Here is a 14,286-nt window from a genome sequence, read left to right as displayed (position 1 = left end):
AAGTCGTAAGAGTGTCATTTTTAGTACAAATAGCTATTAGGGCTCATCTGACAAATGAGACCTGCCTAACATTTCATTTCCTGAAGTATAACAATGTGTAATGCTTTATAAGTTACACATGTAAGGACTGACTTGCAAATGGTTTACTTCTGGGCTGCTGGAAGACGTTACCCATTATCCTCCTACCCCTATCTACTTGTCAGAGGCTCTTCTCTAGAAGTTTCCAAGCCCTTGGACCTGACAGGGACTTGCTTGTGCGAACCAGCCCTGAACTCTGAATTGGGTTGGTCTGAACAACTGAAAGCGGAAGACAAAAACATCCCCTTATGCCTGTGAAAGAGATTCTGTCCCAGGCTGCTCAAACCACAAAGCCACCCTGGCAGGTTACTGGCAGGGATCTATTTGTTTAACCAATTTTCATCCTACATCAGTTGAAGTGAATCACATTTATTGAGATCTGCTGCTTGGGCTAGCCCAATTTGCAGGGACTGAAGTGGGTTAGAGTGTGGAACATGAGCATCCCCACCAGCAGACTGGTGTCTTCTTCCACCAGCATCGCTTTCTGCAGAACGATGGTTTTTAACACCCTAACTATTAGCTGGTTGCCCACCTTGTTCCCTTCTGACTTAAAAGAGACAAGAGACAAACACCTCTACCAGCAGAGCTGAGGAAGCAACTGTCACTGCAGTGGGTCAATAAGAAGTAGGCTGGAGTGCACTGGGCAGCCACAGCCTCATTGGATCCAACAGAGGGGTCCCATTATAGTCTCAAAATCTTTGCATACTTACATATGAATCCATATTTACATATGAGCCATCAGAAATTTGACAGTCACCCAAACTAGGCTAGTTTTCAGACTGAATTCTCCTCTTTGCCCATATAAGAGGTATAGCCCAGAGAGCAGGCAGTACAAACACACTCACGCTGACTCAGTGATGTGCCTCAGTCATAATAGGAGAAACTCCCATGGGTTTCCAGGTTCAAAGTTGGCTGTAAAAATAATAATAAGGACACAACAGCCAATAGTGATGGATACATCTACTAGGAGTGGGATTGTAATTATCCACTAAGACCATAAAATAGCCATCAGAAATGAACAAATCACTGACTTGTGCAAATCCTGGAAAATTGATCTAGAGGTGAAGAAGTCCTTACATCTCTGCTAGAGCTCCTGTTCATTTTTAAGTATATGTGGTGGAAGGAGAACTGAAGCGTGTCAGAAAATCTGCAACACTGTAATGACTTCACTCACATCATTTGTTTGTGTTTACTCCTACTGCCAACGTCTAATCCATTTTTCCTCAGGGGACAGATTGGGATACTTTCCAGGCAGCAAATAAACAAACCAAACTGCATTCTCCCTGAAATTAGTAACTTCTTTTATCATGTTCCCTCCTATTCATCTCCTTTCTGATGTATACAGTCCAAGAAGATATGGGAGAATATTAGACTAAAGCTCTGTGATCTGCACTGGACACCAGTCAGCTGCTGGGAGGAATCCAAGGTTTTAGATACAACCTATAAAGTCCTGAACAGTTTTGGGCCTGGCAAACGTGGGGACATCCCTTCCCTCCCTGGGCCATGCCATCACATTCAAAGATGTGGAGGTCCCTCAAGTTAAATAACACCAGGTGTGCCCAGCAAAGAGTCCTTTATTTTGGAAATCATTTTCCCTGATTCTGTAACCTTCTGGGCATGCTGTGGAGCCTGCTTTCCCCTCTCCCTGTTAAATCCGCTGAGTGTGCATTGAGGTTTTCTATTTACCAGCTATCCTTTATCCTTGCTGTCATGTTTCCATTTATCAAGTAAATGCCCTAAGTATTGAATAGGTAACTGTAGATATATTTTAAAAATTGAATAACTAGTTTAGCAAAATATTTTGAGTCCCTTCTTAATAGCTTTTCCATTCCTTTAATCATTCTTGAGCCCTTTTTTGAGCCTCTTTTAGTACCTTTCTTAAGATATGGTAACAGTAATATGTATAGTATTCCAAAGGAGGCTGTTACACTGACCTATATGTGTATATATATATGTATATATTTTTCATATTCCCCATCCCATTCCCTAAGCCTTCTAGCAACTCTTTGTTTGCTTGTTTGTTTGTTTTTACTACAGCTGCAGTTTGACAGAGCTTTTCTTTGTGCTGTCCATAGTGATGTCCTCATATCTTTCCTAGGCTGACAGAGGTAAATCAGAAGCCTGTAAGATATTTTCAAGTAGACTGCAAATTTCTCCTGCATGTATTACCATTGTCATCATATCATCCGTTTGTCATCATTTTGCCCATTCATCTAAATCCCTCTGAAAATCTTTATATTCTACTTGAATAACGTTGTCTCATTTGCATACTTTGCACTCAACTGCTCTTTTTCTTGTCCCGACCTGCACTAACTAACAGGGAAACCAGTATAGCCTTTTTAGGCTTTATACTTTTCCTGTTTTCCCTCAGAGTCAAAAATATCCAGTTCAGCGAACCAAGTAACATACATTCTGGTGCTTGCCCAGCCATGGGTAAAATAGTTCCAGAGAAGAGTATCAAATTCCAGCTCTGAAGAACTATTCTCTCTGGTGAAGCTCTCCAGTGAAGGTCAGATGTGGTGACTGCACAGCAATGGCATGCTGATGTGCCCCCACAATGTCCTTTCTGATAAATAGTTTAGAGACTTCTATATTAAGGACAGGTTTACTGAAGGAATGGAGTATGGAAAGTTGTAAGGGATGAAAAATCTTCCTTTCCTTCCCATCGGTATGTGTGCATTCTCACATCATCATGGTCTGATGGGTACAATACTATCACTGTATCCAATTTTGATACTGAAGATATTCATGGATAGGTCCACAGCTGGTCTAGTAACAGTTGTAGCTCCAGTGCCTGCAACAATTAATTGAGGATCTCTCAGGACTAACTAGTGGTACTGATTAGATAAAAAAGGGACAGTTTCTTCTCCTACCCATCATCATTCCTTACTTTCATGATACAGAGTCTGTAAAGAACCTGTACAACGTCTTTACCAAGCATTTCTGAGATGGATATTTTTCTTGGCTCTTCAGCCTGCATGACATCTCAGCAGCTGGCTTAGGAAAAAAATTTGTAGGGTTTAGAATCACTGTCTCATATCCTGAGAGATTTCTGGAAATTTTTTTTAATAACCAAAATTTCATACAAATAAATTTTCAAACAATTTTTCATCTGAAAATAAAAAAAAAAGGATCACCGGAACTAGTTGCTTTTGCTTGAAGCTGTTTAAATTTCATTAATAGTAGCAATTTTCTGTCCTTTGGAAACTTTATCACTAAAAACAAACAAGCACCAGTGCTTAAATAACATAACTGTCACAAAATCCAGTAATAAACTGAAGTTTGGGAACTTGGAAACAGTATCTTGATAAAAGGAAATCTTATCACCATTGAACTTTGACAGTAGATTAGATATTGTCCTCTAACGCATGAGAATTTGTAAAGCACCTCAAGGGAATGAATATATGTGTTACACTAAGCCTGTGGCTGGTAAGGCTGATGAAGGAAAGATTAAAGAGAGAAGGGGCTTTGGATCTACTCATGCTCCTTCTGGGTAATTCCTGTCTTGTCCCAGCTTTGGTGACATGAGACATTCATGCCAACCCTCAGCTGCTCCATATTGGGTTTTTTAAATTGAATTTTGTGTCATTTGGTCTCTTTGTCAAATAGGAAGCCTGTCTACCTGTTCCTGAGGCATGTTGTGAGGACTTTCATTTTGGAAGACACTGGGCAGTTGGGATGTGGGTGCTTGGCCCAGTGCAGTGCCCCATAGCTGGACCTGTGCAAGACTGGAATGAGTCTGAGTTAGCTTGAGCTTGGGAAGCCCTCACCAACCACAGCAGAGTGGCGTAGTGGCAGGGCCGTGCTGCTTCTGGCATACAGCTAGCACCTATGGGGACATATGCTCTCAAAATCTTAAATTTCACTGAGAGCCATTGGGACTTCTGGAGTACTCGTGAAGGCTGACTGCTTAGCCTCCTGAAACAGAGGGAAGCAGTTTCCACCACAGGACACTTTCATGTTCCTGCTTGGAACTGGTCTCTACAAAGACAAGGATGCTTCCTGGAGAGGCTGTGGCAGGCCAGTACATCTTGCAACACTATCTGCAATGCGAGGCAAAGCTCAGCGTAGCGCTGTGTTGAGTCACCTGAGCTACCTTGAATAACACAATTCAGCATATCGAGTGACAATATCAGTTCCCTGGAGAGCCTTCTCAGCAAACTCTCTACCACAGGTCTGTTATCATATCTAAGTACGTCTAAAGTCATACTTATTTGAACATGCTTACTGTCTATTCAGACATGCGTGAATACCTGAGACAGGTGAATGGTTTCCATGAGAAGCTTGGTTTGCTGAGCTTCTCACAGAGGAGAGAATAACAGAGTCAGTGGGAGCATTGACACTAACTCCAGCACTGTGTCCTCAGCCTGCAAGCTCCTTCAGGGCTCAGTACCCCACTACAGGCCAGGTGAAAAGGAACCATGACAACATAATTCAGAAGGAAAGAGGAAGAGGAAATCACTTCAGATCTGTGAAATATGTGATCTCAGACTGATAAATATTTGTATCCCTGCAATATTAGCTGCACAACACTGATTTGGTGGGAAGAGTGGCATATATAGCTATGTGTCATGGTGCTTGAATTGTGGTCAGTGTTTTTCAGTAATATTCTTAGTCAAGGAGGAAAACTGGCTTGACAGCTGTCATTCATACTTCTCAGGAAGGGTTATGCTGTTGTCCTTACCCAGTGGAGCCACCGGCGAGCCATCCTGTGGTGCAGCCAGCAAAAGAACAGTCCAGAACAGCCCTTTTCAGTTCTTCTGCAGTTGCTAAGCGAGCACTCAGGTCAACACAAGCTTTCTCAGCTTCAGCTAAATCCAGACCCTGAGAGTTGTTCTTGGACTCAAGCGCAAACACTTTCCCTGCAGCACCAAGAAAGGACATGTCACTCATCAAGGTATTGTACTCAGTACATATTCAACAAAAATTTTGCAAATTATCACCAAATAAAGTCTTCATGCTTTTGCTAAGTTCACTTTAATGAGCAACCTACTTCTTGGAATGAGCAATTTTATCAGTAATGTAAATAGCTTTGTCTTAGCTTTTCTTTTAGTTTTGTTCAACAGAAAAGCAAGTATGGGTAAGTCCCTATTCATTCCTAGACCATATGAGAAGCTTGTCTTGCCTCTATAGGTCTGTGCTTAAAATCTGGAGAGATAAAGCTCGACACTCTCTCATATGCACATATATAGTCAAAGTCAGAACATCTCCTGTAGGCTATAACACTGGAATTCATTACTAAGCATTTTCCAGTTACATCTATAAAGTAAGCACAAATCTAAAAGCCAGTATTGCAACCCAGTCTTCCATGTCAGAAATAGATTTATACTTATTCCCTAAAATCAAAATGATGTAATTCTATGGCAATTTGTGCCTAAATGTTGCTGCAAAGCCACTTTGTTTTCATATATTTCTGGAAAGACAGACAGAATTTTTTTCTTAATGGAAGGCTTTTTTGAATGAGCATGAGAACAAATTTAGCAATTTCTTGTGTTATTTTTATTTTCAGTTCAGTTTATTTTACTTTAATTTATCTAACACTGTGAAAGCTGTAAGGGTGAAAGTTAGAGGTTTTGGCAACTGGGAACAGGGCAGTTGGGGTTTTGGCAATGAAGCTTGAGAAGTTACTGGGTTATGGAATAAACACATTAGCTGGATGTCTCCAGAAAAAAAAGATAAACAATGAGACAGTTTACCGTGCTGACATTTAAATTGCCATAAGTATTTTCTTTCTGAAGATAACATCCTTCAGAATACCTTCTAAATTTCAAAGGTACAGATTGAGGTTGCTTGTAGGTGCAGGAAGACAACTTTTAAGCACTGGTGATTCAGTAAATGCCTGGAAACATTTATTATGCCTTATTTCAAAAGTAGATTAGTGGTAGTGGTTATACGAATCCATAGCTTCCAGCACATACCGAGTGTTCTCTATGTAGCTAACTTCACGCTCATAGTATATATTGACCAACATTAGAAATCCTTCAGACTGATTCAGCCTGATTCTGTACCAAGTGCCCCCTCCACCGATATTCAACAAATTGATAAATCTGAATCTAATCCTAAATATAGGGAACTGATATGGGGCAGGTCTGTACCTGACAGCTTTCTGTTTTCACCTGTGCACAGTTTAACCCGTTGAAAGAATCACAGTTCTTACAATAAAAATGCAGTTACTTTTAAGTAAATACGTCATTTCTGTTTACATTAGCTAGCAAGCACAGATGGGTCCTGATGAAGATTCCTACTTCAGCAGGAATTCTACACGCGCACAGTAAGAAGCCACCCTGACTTGTGCAGATAGCAATTTAAATAAGCGGGACAAGCAGCGATGAGAAGGAACAGGAATTCAGAGTATCCAGAGTGATTTTCTCAGGCAGTTAACAGTAGCTGACCAAGGAACGCAACCCAGAAGCATAGATCGATGTCCTAACCACTAGACTACATTATCTCTTGATTCTCAACTATAATCAGTAACATGAACTGTAATTATAACACGGGAGTTTACACAGAGCAGTGAAAAAAGCAAGCCTCTACAGTCCTAAGTACCAGAACATCAGGATTCTTTGCAAAATGTCCCAAATAATGCACAAGACTACTGTAGGTTGCTGTTTCCAAAGCCATGAATAGACATAGTGAATTTTGCATGGCATAGGGAGAGAGATAATATAAGCAGAAAGATGATTGGTTTTAAACCACCATCCTTATGTTGCAGAACAACTTTGTTTCATAAAGGTAAGCAGGGCTTAAGTGTAATGCTTTACTGAGGCTTTGTCCCAAATAAAAACTTGTCCACATTCTATATTTCACCATTTGACTGTCAGGACTGAGATGCATCATCAAAGACATATAGGTCAAGTTTTTGTAGCATCTGACTGAAATCATAAATGTTAGTTTGACATTGCAGTAGCCCTTATTTTCCAGCTATTAGTATTTCAGTTAGAAGACTTAAAGAAAGGAAGATCATTAAGGATCAAGTTCCATCTAAATATAATTAGAAGAAATTAAGATCATAATTAAGTCTTTTTACTAGTAAGTAACAATTACATTTTTAGAGGAGTTTGGCTGGCCAAGACTGAGGCTGAGACAGCTTTTCTTAACTACTGTTATGTGTTTGCTAGCACTTAAAATAAATTAACTTTTTACTAGAAACTATGAAGATGCTGATTCAAAACAGTCTCGTCCTTCAAAAAGGTATCTGGAATGTCCAAACTACGTAGCCAAATAGGTTTTAGGGTAAGCTAGGAAGGACTTACTGGTTGGGAAAATTACAGTGAACTGCTTTATAGGAAATTCTGGTTAGCCAGAGGCGGATAAAGAAGGCTGACCTGCTTACCAGACTGACCTGGGAATCTTCTTCAAAGCTTTAGGAGCTCTATGGCTATCTGACCTGGTTTTAAGATGTGACATCTGTTTTTGTCTAGTTTCTTACTTAGAAAATATAATAGCAAGCAAGATTCACTTATCAGACGCTTGACCAATGGAATAGCTGGATCCCCAGTATCCTGAGCTGTGTCACATTACTGAGGGGCATTTACAGGAAAAAAATACAGGAGACACGCTAGCATGGTAATAGGAAAAATGCACAAGCATATCAAAACAGGAAATTCCCTTAAGTACATAAGACTACAACACTGAAATTGAATTCTGCACCTTACAGTGGCATGCTTGAGATATTAATGTACTCAATTTTTCTCACTTTTTATCACAAAAGTGATATCTTTTTCAAGCTGGGGATCTATGTGTCCTGGTTAAGTATCTGTGAAATTTTTATCACTGCCAGTCGCAATGAAAGGTTTTTTAAAAAAGGTTTGTCTCACATACTTGACGATATCACAGTCATTTTTTGTATTGGGGTTGTGAAATGTTCAAATGGTGTCACCTTTCTCTCTAGAACATTATGACAGTGTAATTAAAATTAGTTTTCTCTCTGAGATAGTATCAAGAAATGTATTGTCATTCTGTTTTAAATATGCAATTTTAAATACGAGACTGTTCTATATTTCCATAAGGCACAGGATAAAGGAACATAGTATGCCTTTGGTTGTGGTACCTTTGAAGAGCCCCCTTGTTTGATCTCCCTCTCAACTCTCTCCCTTCATTTCTGCCCCATAACGTTGGATTCCCATAATGTGATGATGGGACAAGTGGTGTGGACGTTTGTTCTCAAAACTCTACGTACTTTTCTGAGGCCTTTTTAAACAAAGCCAGTCCCTTTTATTTCAAGCTCAAGCTAAAAATCCATGCAAAGTAGTCTTTCTCAGGAGTCTTAATGCACATCTTGAGTTTAGCAAGTTTCCCACCAGCGAAAATGTTTTAACTTCAATGCTAAGACATAAACAATAAGACATAATTCTTCCAACTGTTAATTAACAGCTGGATACATAGTTCTGAAGAAAAAGTCACACTTGAAACCAAGGAGAGTCTTTCTTTAATAACTAGCCTGTATTATGTCTCTAGCCTCTACCATCACCTGAACACTATTATTACAGAATATTGATTGTATTTTGATATATCGATAAAAGAATAATTTTTATGATTGTTTGTCACTAGAACTTTGTAAACAGGCAATAGCTGAATGTAGTTTTTACTTAAGAGTACCACAATATATTCTGATTGAAAACACACCCATAGAAGCATCAATCTCAGGGTGTCTAGGGTTCATTTTTATCACTTTGTTTAATTCCTGCATAACTAGACTGTAGTTTTCCCCCAGTAATTCCACCATCAAGTCCAAAAATTCATGGTTGAACTAGACCATGACTTTTCAAAAGGCATCCAGTCATGATTTAATGACTCCAAGTAACGGAGACTTTACAGCACACTTTATAGTAAACTGTTCCAGTGGTTCGTTACTCTCACTCCACCTTATTTCCAGTTTCAAATTTTGTTAAACTCAGCTTCTAACAACTGGACCTTATTATGCTTTCGAGACTGAAGAGTTGTCTACAATCAGATATATGGAAGCTCAAAAAAGGGACTCTTCAAAAATAAAACTAGCCCAAAACCTGTTTCTTCGTGCTTTTAGGAATCTCAGTGGAATTAGAAGAATTTTCTTGGTTACCAAGACAGAATTTGGTTAATATATTCTAATGCAGTAATAGATAAAAAAAGAAGCTCTTCTGAGGTGTATAGGCACAGTTCAAAGCCCACTGAAATGAGTTCAAAGATCTCCATGTCTTCAGCAGGATTTGCATCATGCTTGAAGAAGAAATATAAAACTGCATAATAATATATACTTTGAAATAAAAATGTCTCTCACGAATAATATAAAATGAAAGTACTTTAAAAGACATGCCCAGTGTGCTGATCTCATGACATGATACTTACTAGTTCAAAGGATAAAACCTAATCAGTTTCAACAAAATAAATGTGGTGAAAGATGTGCAAATGTGTAGTCTAATTTATTTTTACTTAAATGTTAAAAACTTCAAATTGAGGTAGAAGAGAGAAGAGGAAGGGAAGGTCGCTTCTGGACTTCAAGAGCAATTTAATTTCCCTTTCTATGGCTGTATGCAACAATGGCCTTGATTGTATTAGTAAGGGTGGAGGATTCAGTAAAACTACAATTACAGACAAGAGATTTGGGTAATTACCAGTTCTGCTTAGTGTTCATGAATGTAGAGTTTATTTCTGCAAGAAACTGAAGTGAATGATGTCTTATTTAATTCAAATTGCTTAAAGTATTCCATCATCAGAAAACCAGCAAAATTGGGGGGTCACCTTTGAGTTTCTCTTCAGCTAAATTCAGTTTGAGCTTAAACTTTAATTCTACTACATGCTTTAGGATCAAATAGTTGGAATCGTTTACGCATTTATTTTTGCAACATACAAGAATACGTGCTGTTTTGCAAGCGGGAGCCTGTAATGCTTAGACACCTGCTACTCAAATGCCAGTGTCTAGAGAGAGAAGAGAAAAAGCATATTTTTTCCCTTTTCTTTACAAAAAGGAAACCAAAGGAGAGTATAGTACGTTTTTTTCCTACCCTTCACATCAGACACATCTGGTTCTAGGTCAGAAGTATGTATCTCAGATCCTCACCTAGCTTTTTGGATTCAGGATCCTTCCACTTGCAACCTCTGCGGTCACCACACATGGTCACTACCAGATGACTGGCTTGACCAATAGATCTTCCATGTAATCCAGATTTAGCCAACAGACCAACTCCACTCTGGATCGATTAGTAAAGTTTTGCAACTAGCACATTTTTGTCAATTCAGGAGTGTCTTAGATTAATCGCCGTCATTCTCTCCTGACGTGCTCTGTTTCAGAGCAAGTACTCCACAGAAACCTATGGTTCATACGTATGGATATTTTAGCAGCCATGAAAAGACAGAAGAGGGAGTCAGAAAAAGCAGGGGTGACTCCTGTGCAGTATGCGTGAAGCTGCATCCTTGTTGTCCTATTTCAGCGCAAATGCAAAGAAATTTTAAAAAGCCTGCATTTGCACTGGTATAATTGAGACCTGTCACAACAACCTATACTGTCACGACAACCTCTATTATTCTCCAGTAACTGCACTAACAGTAGTGGCACACCATGGTATGTCAGAGCAGGAACAAGCCCTTGAGGAGCCTTCTGTCCATCTGACCCCGACCTCAATGACTATGAGCAAGCACATCTCAGTCGTAAAAAAACTGCAAAGTGAAACAAAGCCATCTTTTATTTCAGCATTTACCTTGGTCTTTCTGGAGTCTAACTGCACTACAGCAATAAGTGCTGTGGTACATACTAGTCAAAAGAGATCAATGAAGCTGCGAGGCTTTACACCTTCACTAGACCTCAATGGTCTTCAGTTTTATGGCCTGTTCTCTGTCATTATTTGTGTGTGAGATAATAAAGCAAAAGTCTGCCTTAGGGAAATAAATTGTAACCAATTTCGGAGGTTTGCCTGTAACAGGGGCCAGTCTGAATTTCACAGGATTTTTACAAGGTGAATTCAAAATCCATTCAGTCATTTGCAAAACAGTCAGTTACTTTTAGTTAAAAATAACAAATACCAATAAAAATACAAATAACAAATACATACACATGTGTCACCCAGACACATATGGTCTGTTGGCATTTAAGTGACATTTGTGTGTATTAAGAGAGTAGCACAATTGTACTTCACCTACAACTTAAACAAATGAGAAGGTGGTTTCCTGTTTGGATCAGGCCAGAACCTGTTATAAAACAAAGTATTAATCCTGTTTCATACTCTCAGATGTTCTTAAGAAGAAGCCTACATGTAGTGGTAAATTTTAAAGCTCACATTGTGCTTCCTTCTGTATCAATGTATAATAAGCCAGATGGTTTACAGGACAGCATTACAGTTGTTTCCTTGAATATTAATATTAGGAGAACACACTGAAGAGCATGTTAATAGAGGACTTGCACATTTTTCACAATGATACTTAGAAGTTAAATAAAAATGGAAACTACGGTATTATAATAATGCTCTACAACTGTAATGTACTTCAGATATTTTACCCTTTAATTCTTATAATTGCTATACCATGTGTGAAGTAAATTTGACAAACTGTTGAATGACAATTAAAATCTGTCACAAACTCTGCCTTAAAATGATCTCCAACATTTTTTTCCCTTTCTCTTTTAGAGGATGTCTGTTTAGGAAACAAGAAGATGCCATTAATTCTATAGAAATAATACAAATTGGAAGGTGCTTTTGAAAATATAAGGGAATTCTTCAGATGAAGCACTCTTAGCAAAGGAAATTAATTATTCCTGTCCTGTTCCCTTTTCTTAAGTTCTGCGGAGAACCCTTATTCATGGGTATGCATATTTTTTCCTCATTTCAGAGGCATTTTGCTAGGGAAGGAGTATTTCCTAAAATCAGAATCGCAGTTTTGCCTACTGCAACACAGTGCAGTTGCCTGACACATTTATCTTCCTTTATTCTTAATGAAAAGTAATTTTCTTCAAATTTACAAGACAGGGTTCTGTTGTATAAATGGTATTTCACACAAAGTGGTAGAAACGTGCAGGCAAGATTAATTTTCTCCCTTTCGTTTGCCAAACTTTGTCATCAAGCTGAAATAAATTTAGATTAAAGAGGAAAAATACTCTGAGAACAAAAAGAAGATGTTTTTATTGCCCTATAATGTTTAAGATCTGTTCTCTGGAATAATGCAGCAAACATCAATGGTAAAGGATTAGTGTATCGAAATAAAAAAATCCTGAGATCAGGCATAAATCTATTGCAGCTGTGAAAGTGAAAAAATGTGGCCATTCAGCATTGCTCTCCCAAGAAAAGACACAGTTGTTTCAAAAATAAATCATGTTTTTGCTAAGGCAAGTTGTTCATCATTACTACAGGCTTAATCATTAAAAGGGCAATAGGCTACTGGAAACTTTCAAGGGATGCAGCTATTCAGGATTATCTTCAGCGAGTAAAAAAAGTCCCATTTCAGAGTAACTGGCAGCTGGTGCTTCAGCCAAATTCATGTCCTGATCACGTCCCTCAGCAATGAAGTGCAGACAAAACTCACATGCAGAAAGGTGAGCAGTCATCTTCCGCGTGTGTGGTACCGAACAGAAAAGGTTATAAAAGCCTTTGACTTCTTGTCTGCCCTTCCTCAAGTACCTGCCCGTATAAATTGATGTTGGGGGACATCTGAAGTGGGCAGATGGGGAAGTTCTTTGGAGAAAAGATACTTTTAATTATAAGGCGAGCTCTCCTGAAATATAGCTGAGTCTTCTTATTTGTGTTCTGACTTTGTTTTATTATTCTTATTTCCTCTGGAAAAGTTCACTATCCTGTCATTTTGTTGTAATAAAATAATCTTAGCCTTCTGGGATCTTATTTCCTTTCTCTGCTTAACCCCAGGATATTTGTAGAGTCTCAAAAACCTCTGAATCAGACGTTTCCTAACCCAAACTGGGGCGTGTATTTAAGTTTCTTATTGAAAAAAAAAAAAAGGTTGGGTTTTTTTTTTTTGCAATAACACATTTCAACATACAGCTCTCATTCCAGCCATAGCAACTCAGCCAAACTGAATTGGGGACTCACCATCAGCCTGAACAGAGATGATCTGAAGGATGAAGAAGACAGATCCCACGCCCTGGAGAAAGGTGAGAGAAAATCTCTGAGAGCCTGAAGCCATTGCCCTGCTTGCAAAGCCCTCAGCCGCAGGAGGTTGGCTGCCGAGGCTTTTTCTCTCTCCTCCTCTGCACTTTCACAGCGGGGTCTGCGGTGGTGATTTCAAGGAGCACTTTCCCTCAGCAGGATCCTGCGTCTTGGGTTTACACTGAAGGCGGGAGGGGTGGAAAAAGAAAGAGGGAGGGAGAGAGGAATCCTTGGCTTGGCTAGTGTGAAGGGGAGGGGAAGGTGGGGGGGAGATGTCCAGCCAGCTGGGGTTGGGGAGAGGCTTTATCCAGCCCAGTCTGCAGGGCAGTGCACGCAGAGAGCCGGTGTGAAAAGTTACATTACCCTGTCGGTAAATACCTAATGGATCACGGTGGAAGAAACGTGAAAGCCAGGAGGGAGAGAAAAGGGGGGGGAAAGGACAAGCGACGAGCAGAAGAAACCCCTGGCTGAGAGGAGAAGGGCAGCTAGATAGCTGGCACTGGTACGCGGTGAGTTTGTGGGCTTAGCTGTGCTTCTCCGGTGGGATGGATTCAGACGTGGGGAGTGTTTTCTCTCTGCAACATGAAATCAGTCAGCGGCACCCTGCTGACGGTGGCAGGTCAGGGGCTGCTGCAGCAAGAGTGATGGTTTTCAGGTAAGGGCTGAGGAAAGGTGGCAAAGGGCATGGGACCCTGGCAGACAAGCCTCCCTGAAGGTTGGGGTTGGGATGGGTTAATCCTGCTATTTCAGATCCCAGCGTCGGGGTGGGCATGAAGAACTGAAGGTCGAAGTGGGAGTCTGTCAGCTGGTCTCTGTCAGCACTTCTGGCCCAGATGAATGGTGCTGGTCAGGTTTGAACGCTCTGAAAGCAGCTGATGAAAGGAGTTTCCAGCTCCCAATAGCACTTACAGCACTGATGTCTGTCCCTTATTCTCATTCGTCCTATATTTGTCCCAACACAACTCAAAAGAAACTCCCACAATAAGAGGAAATATATTGGTGGTGATGCCAGGATTTATTTTGCTAAATATATAAATGGAATAGTTTTGTGTTGCTGTTGGAACTGAGCGGGCTCAGAAATGTTGTTTTCATATTCCCATCCTATTTTGCTTTTATTTCAGCTTCTTAAAATTTTTTCCCT

At 39.8% G+C, this 14,286-nt stretch overlaps 1 protein-coding gene across 1 annotated transcript in view; it reads right to left on the bottom strand.

Annotated features, from left to right (window-relative positions):
* Positions 1-13,279, bottom strand: part of SUSD5 (sushi domain containing 5) — a 41,182-nt gene extending 27,903 nt beyond the window's left edge. Inside the window, exons 1-2 of the mRNA XM_074849917.1 lie at positions 13,089-13,279; positions 4,763-4,940 (exon numbers count right to left, since the gene is read on the bottom strand). Coding sequence (XP_074706018.1) covers positions 4,763-4,940; positions 13,089-13,182 — 272 coding nt within the window. The 5' untranslated portion in view covers positions 13,183-13,279. The remainder of the gene's footprint in view (positions 1-4,762; positions 4,941-13,088) is intronic.
* Between the last annotated feature and the right edge of the window lie 1,007 nt (positions 13,280-14,286).

Source organism: Strix aluco, chromosome 1, assembly GCF_031877795.1.
Source record: "Strix aluco isolate bStrAlu1 chromosome 1, bStrAlu1.hap1, whole genome shotgun sequence".
Lineage (NCBI taxonomy): Eukaryota > Metazoa > Chordata > Aves > Strigiformes > Strigidae > Strix > Strix aluco.
Note: the sequence above shows the minus strand (reverse complement) of the source record. Positions and strands in the feature narration are given on the sequence as shown.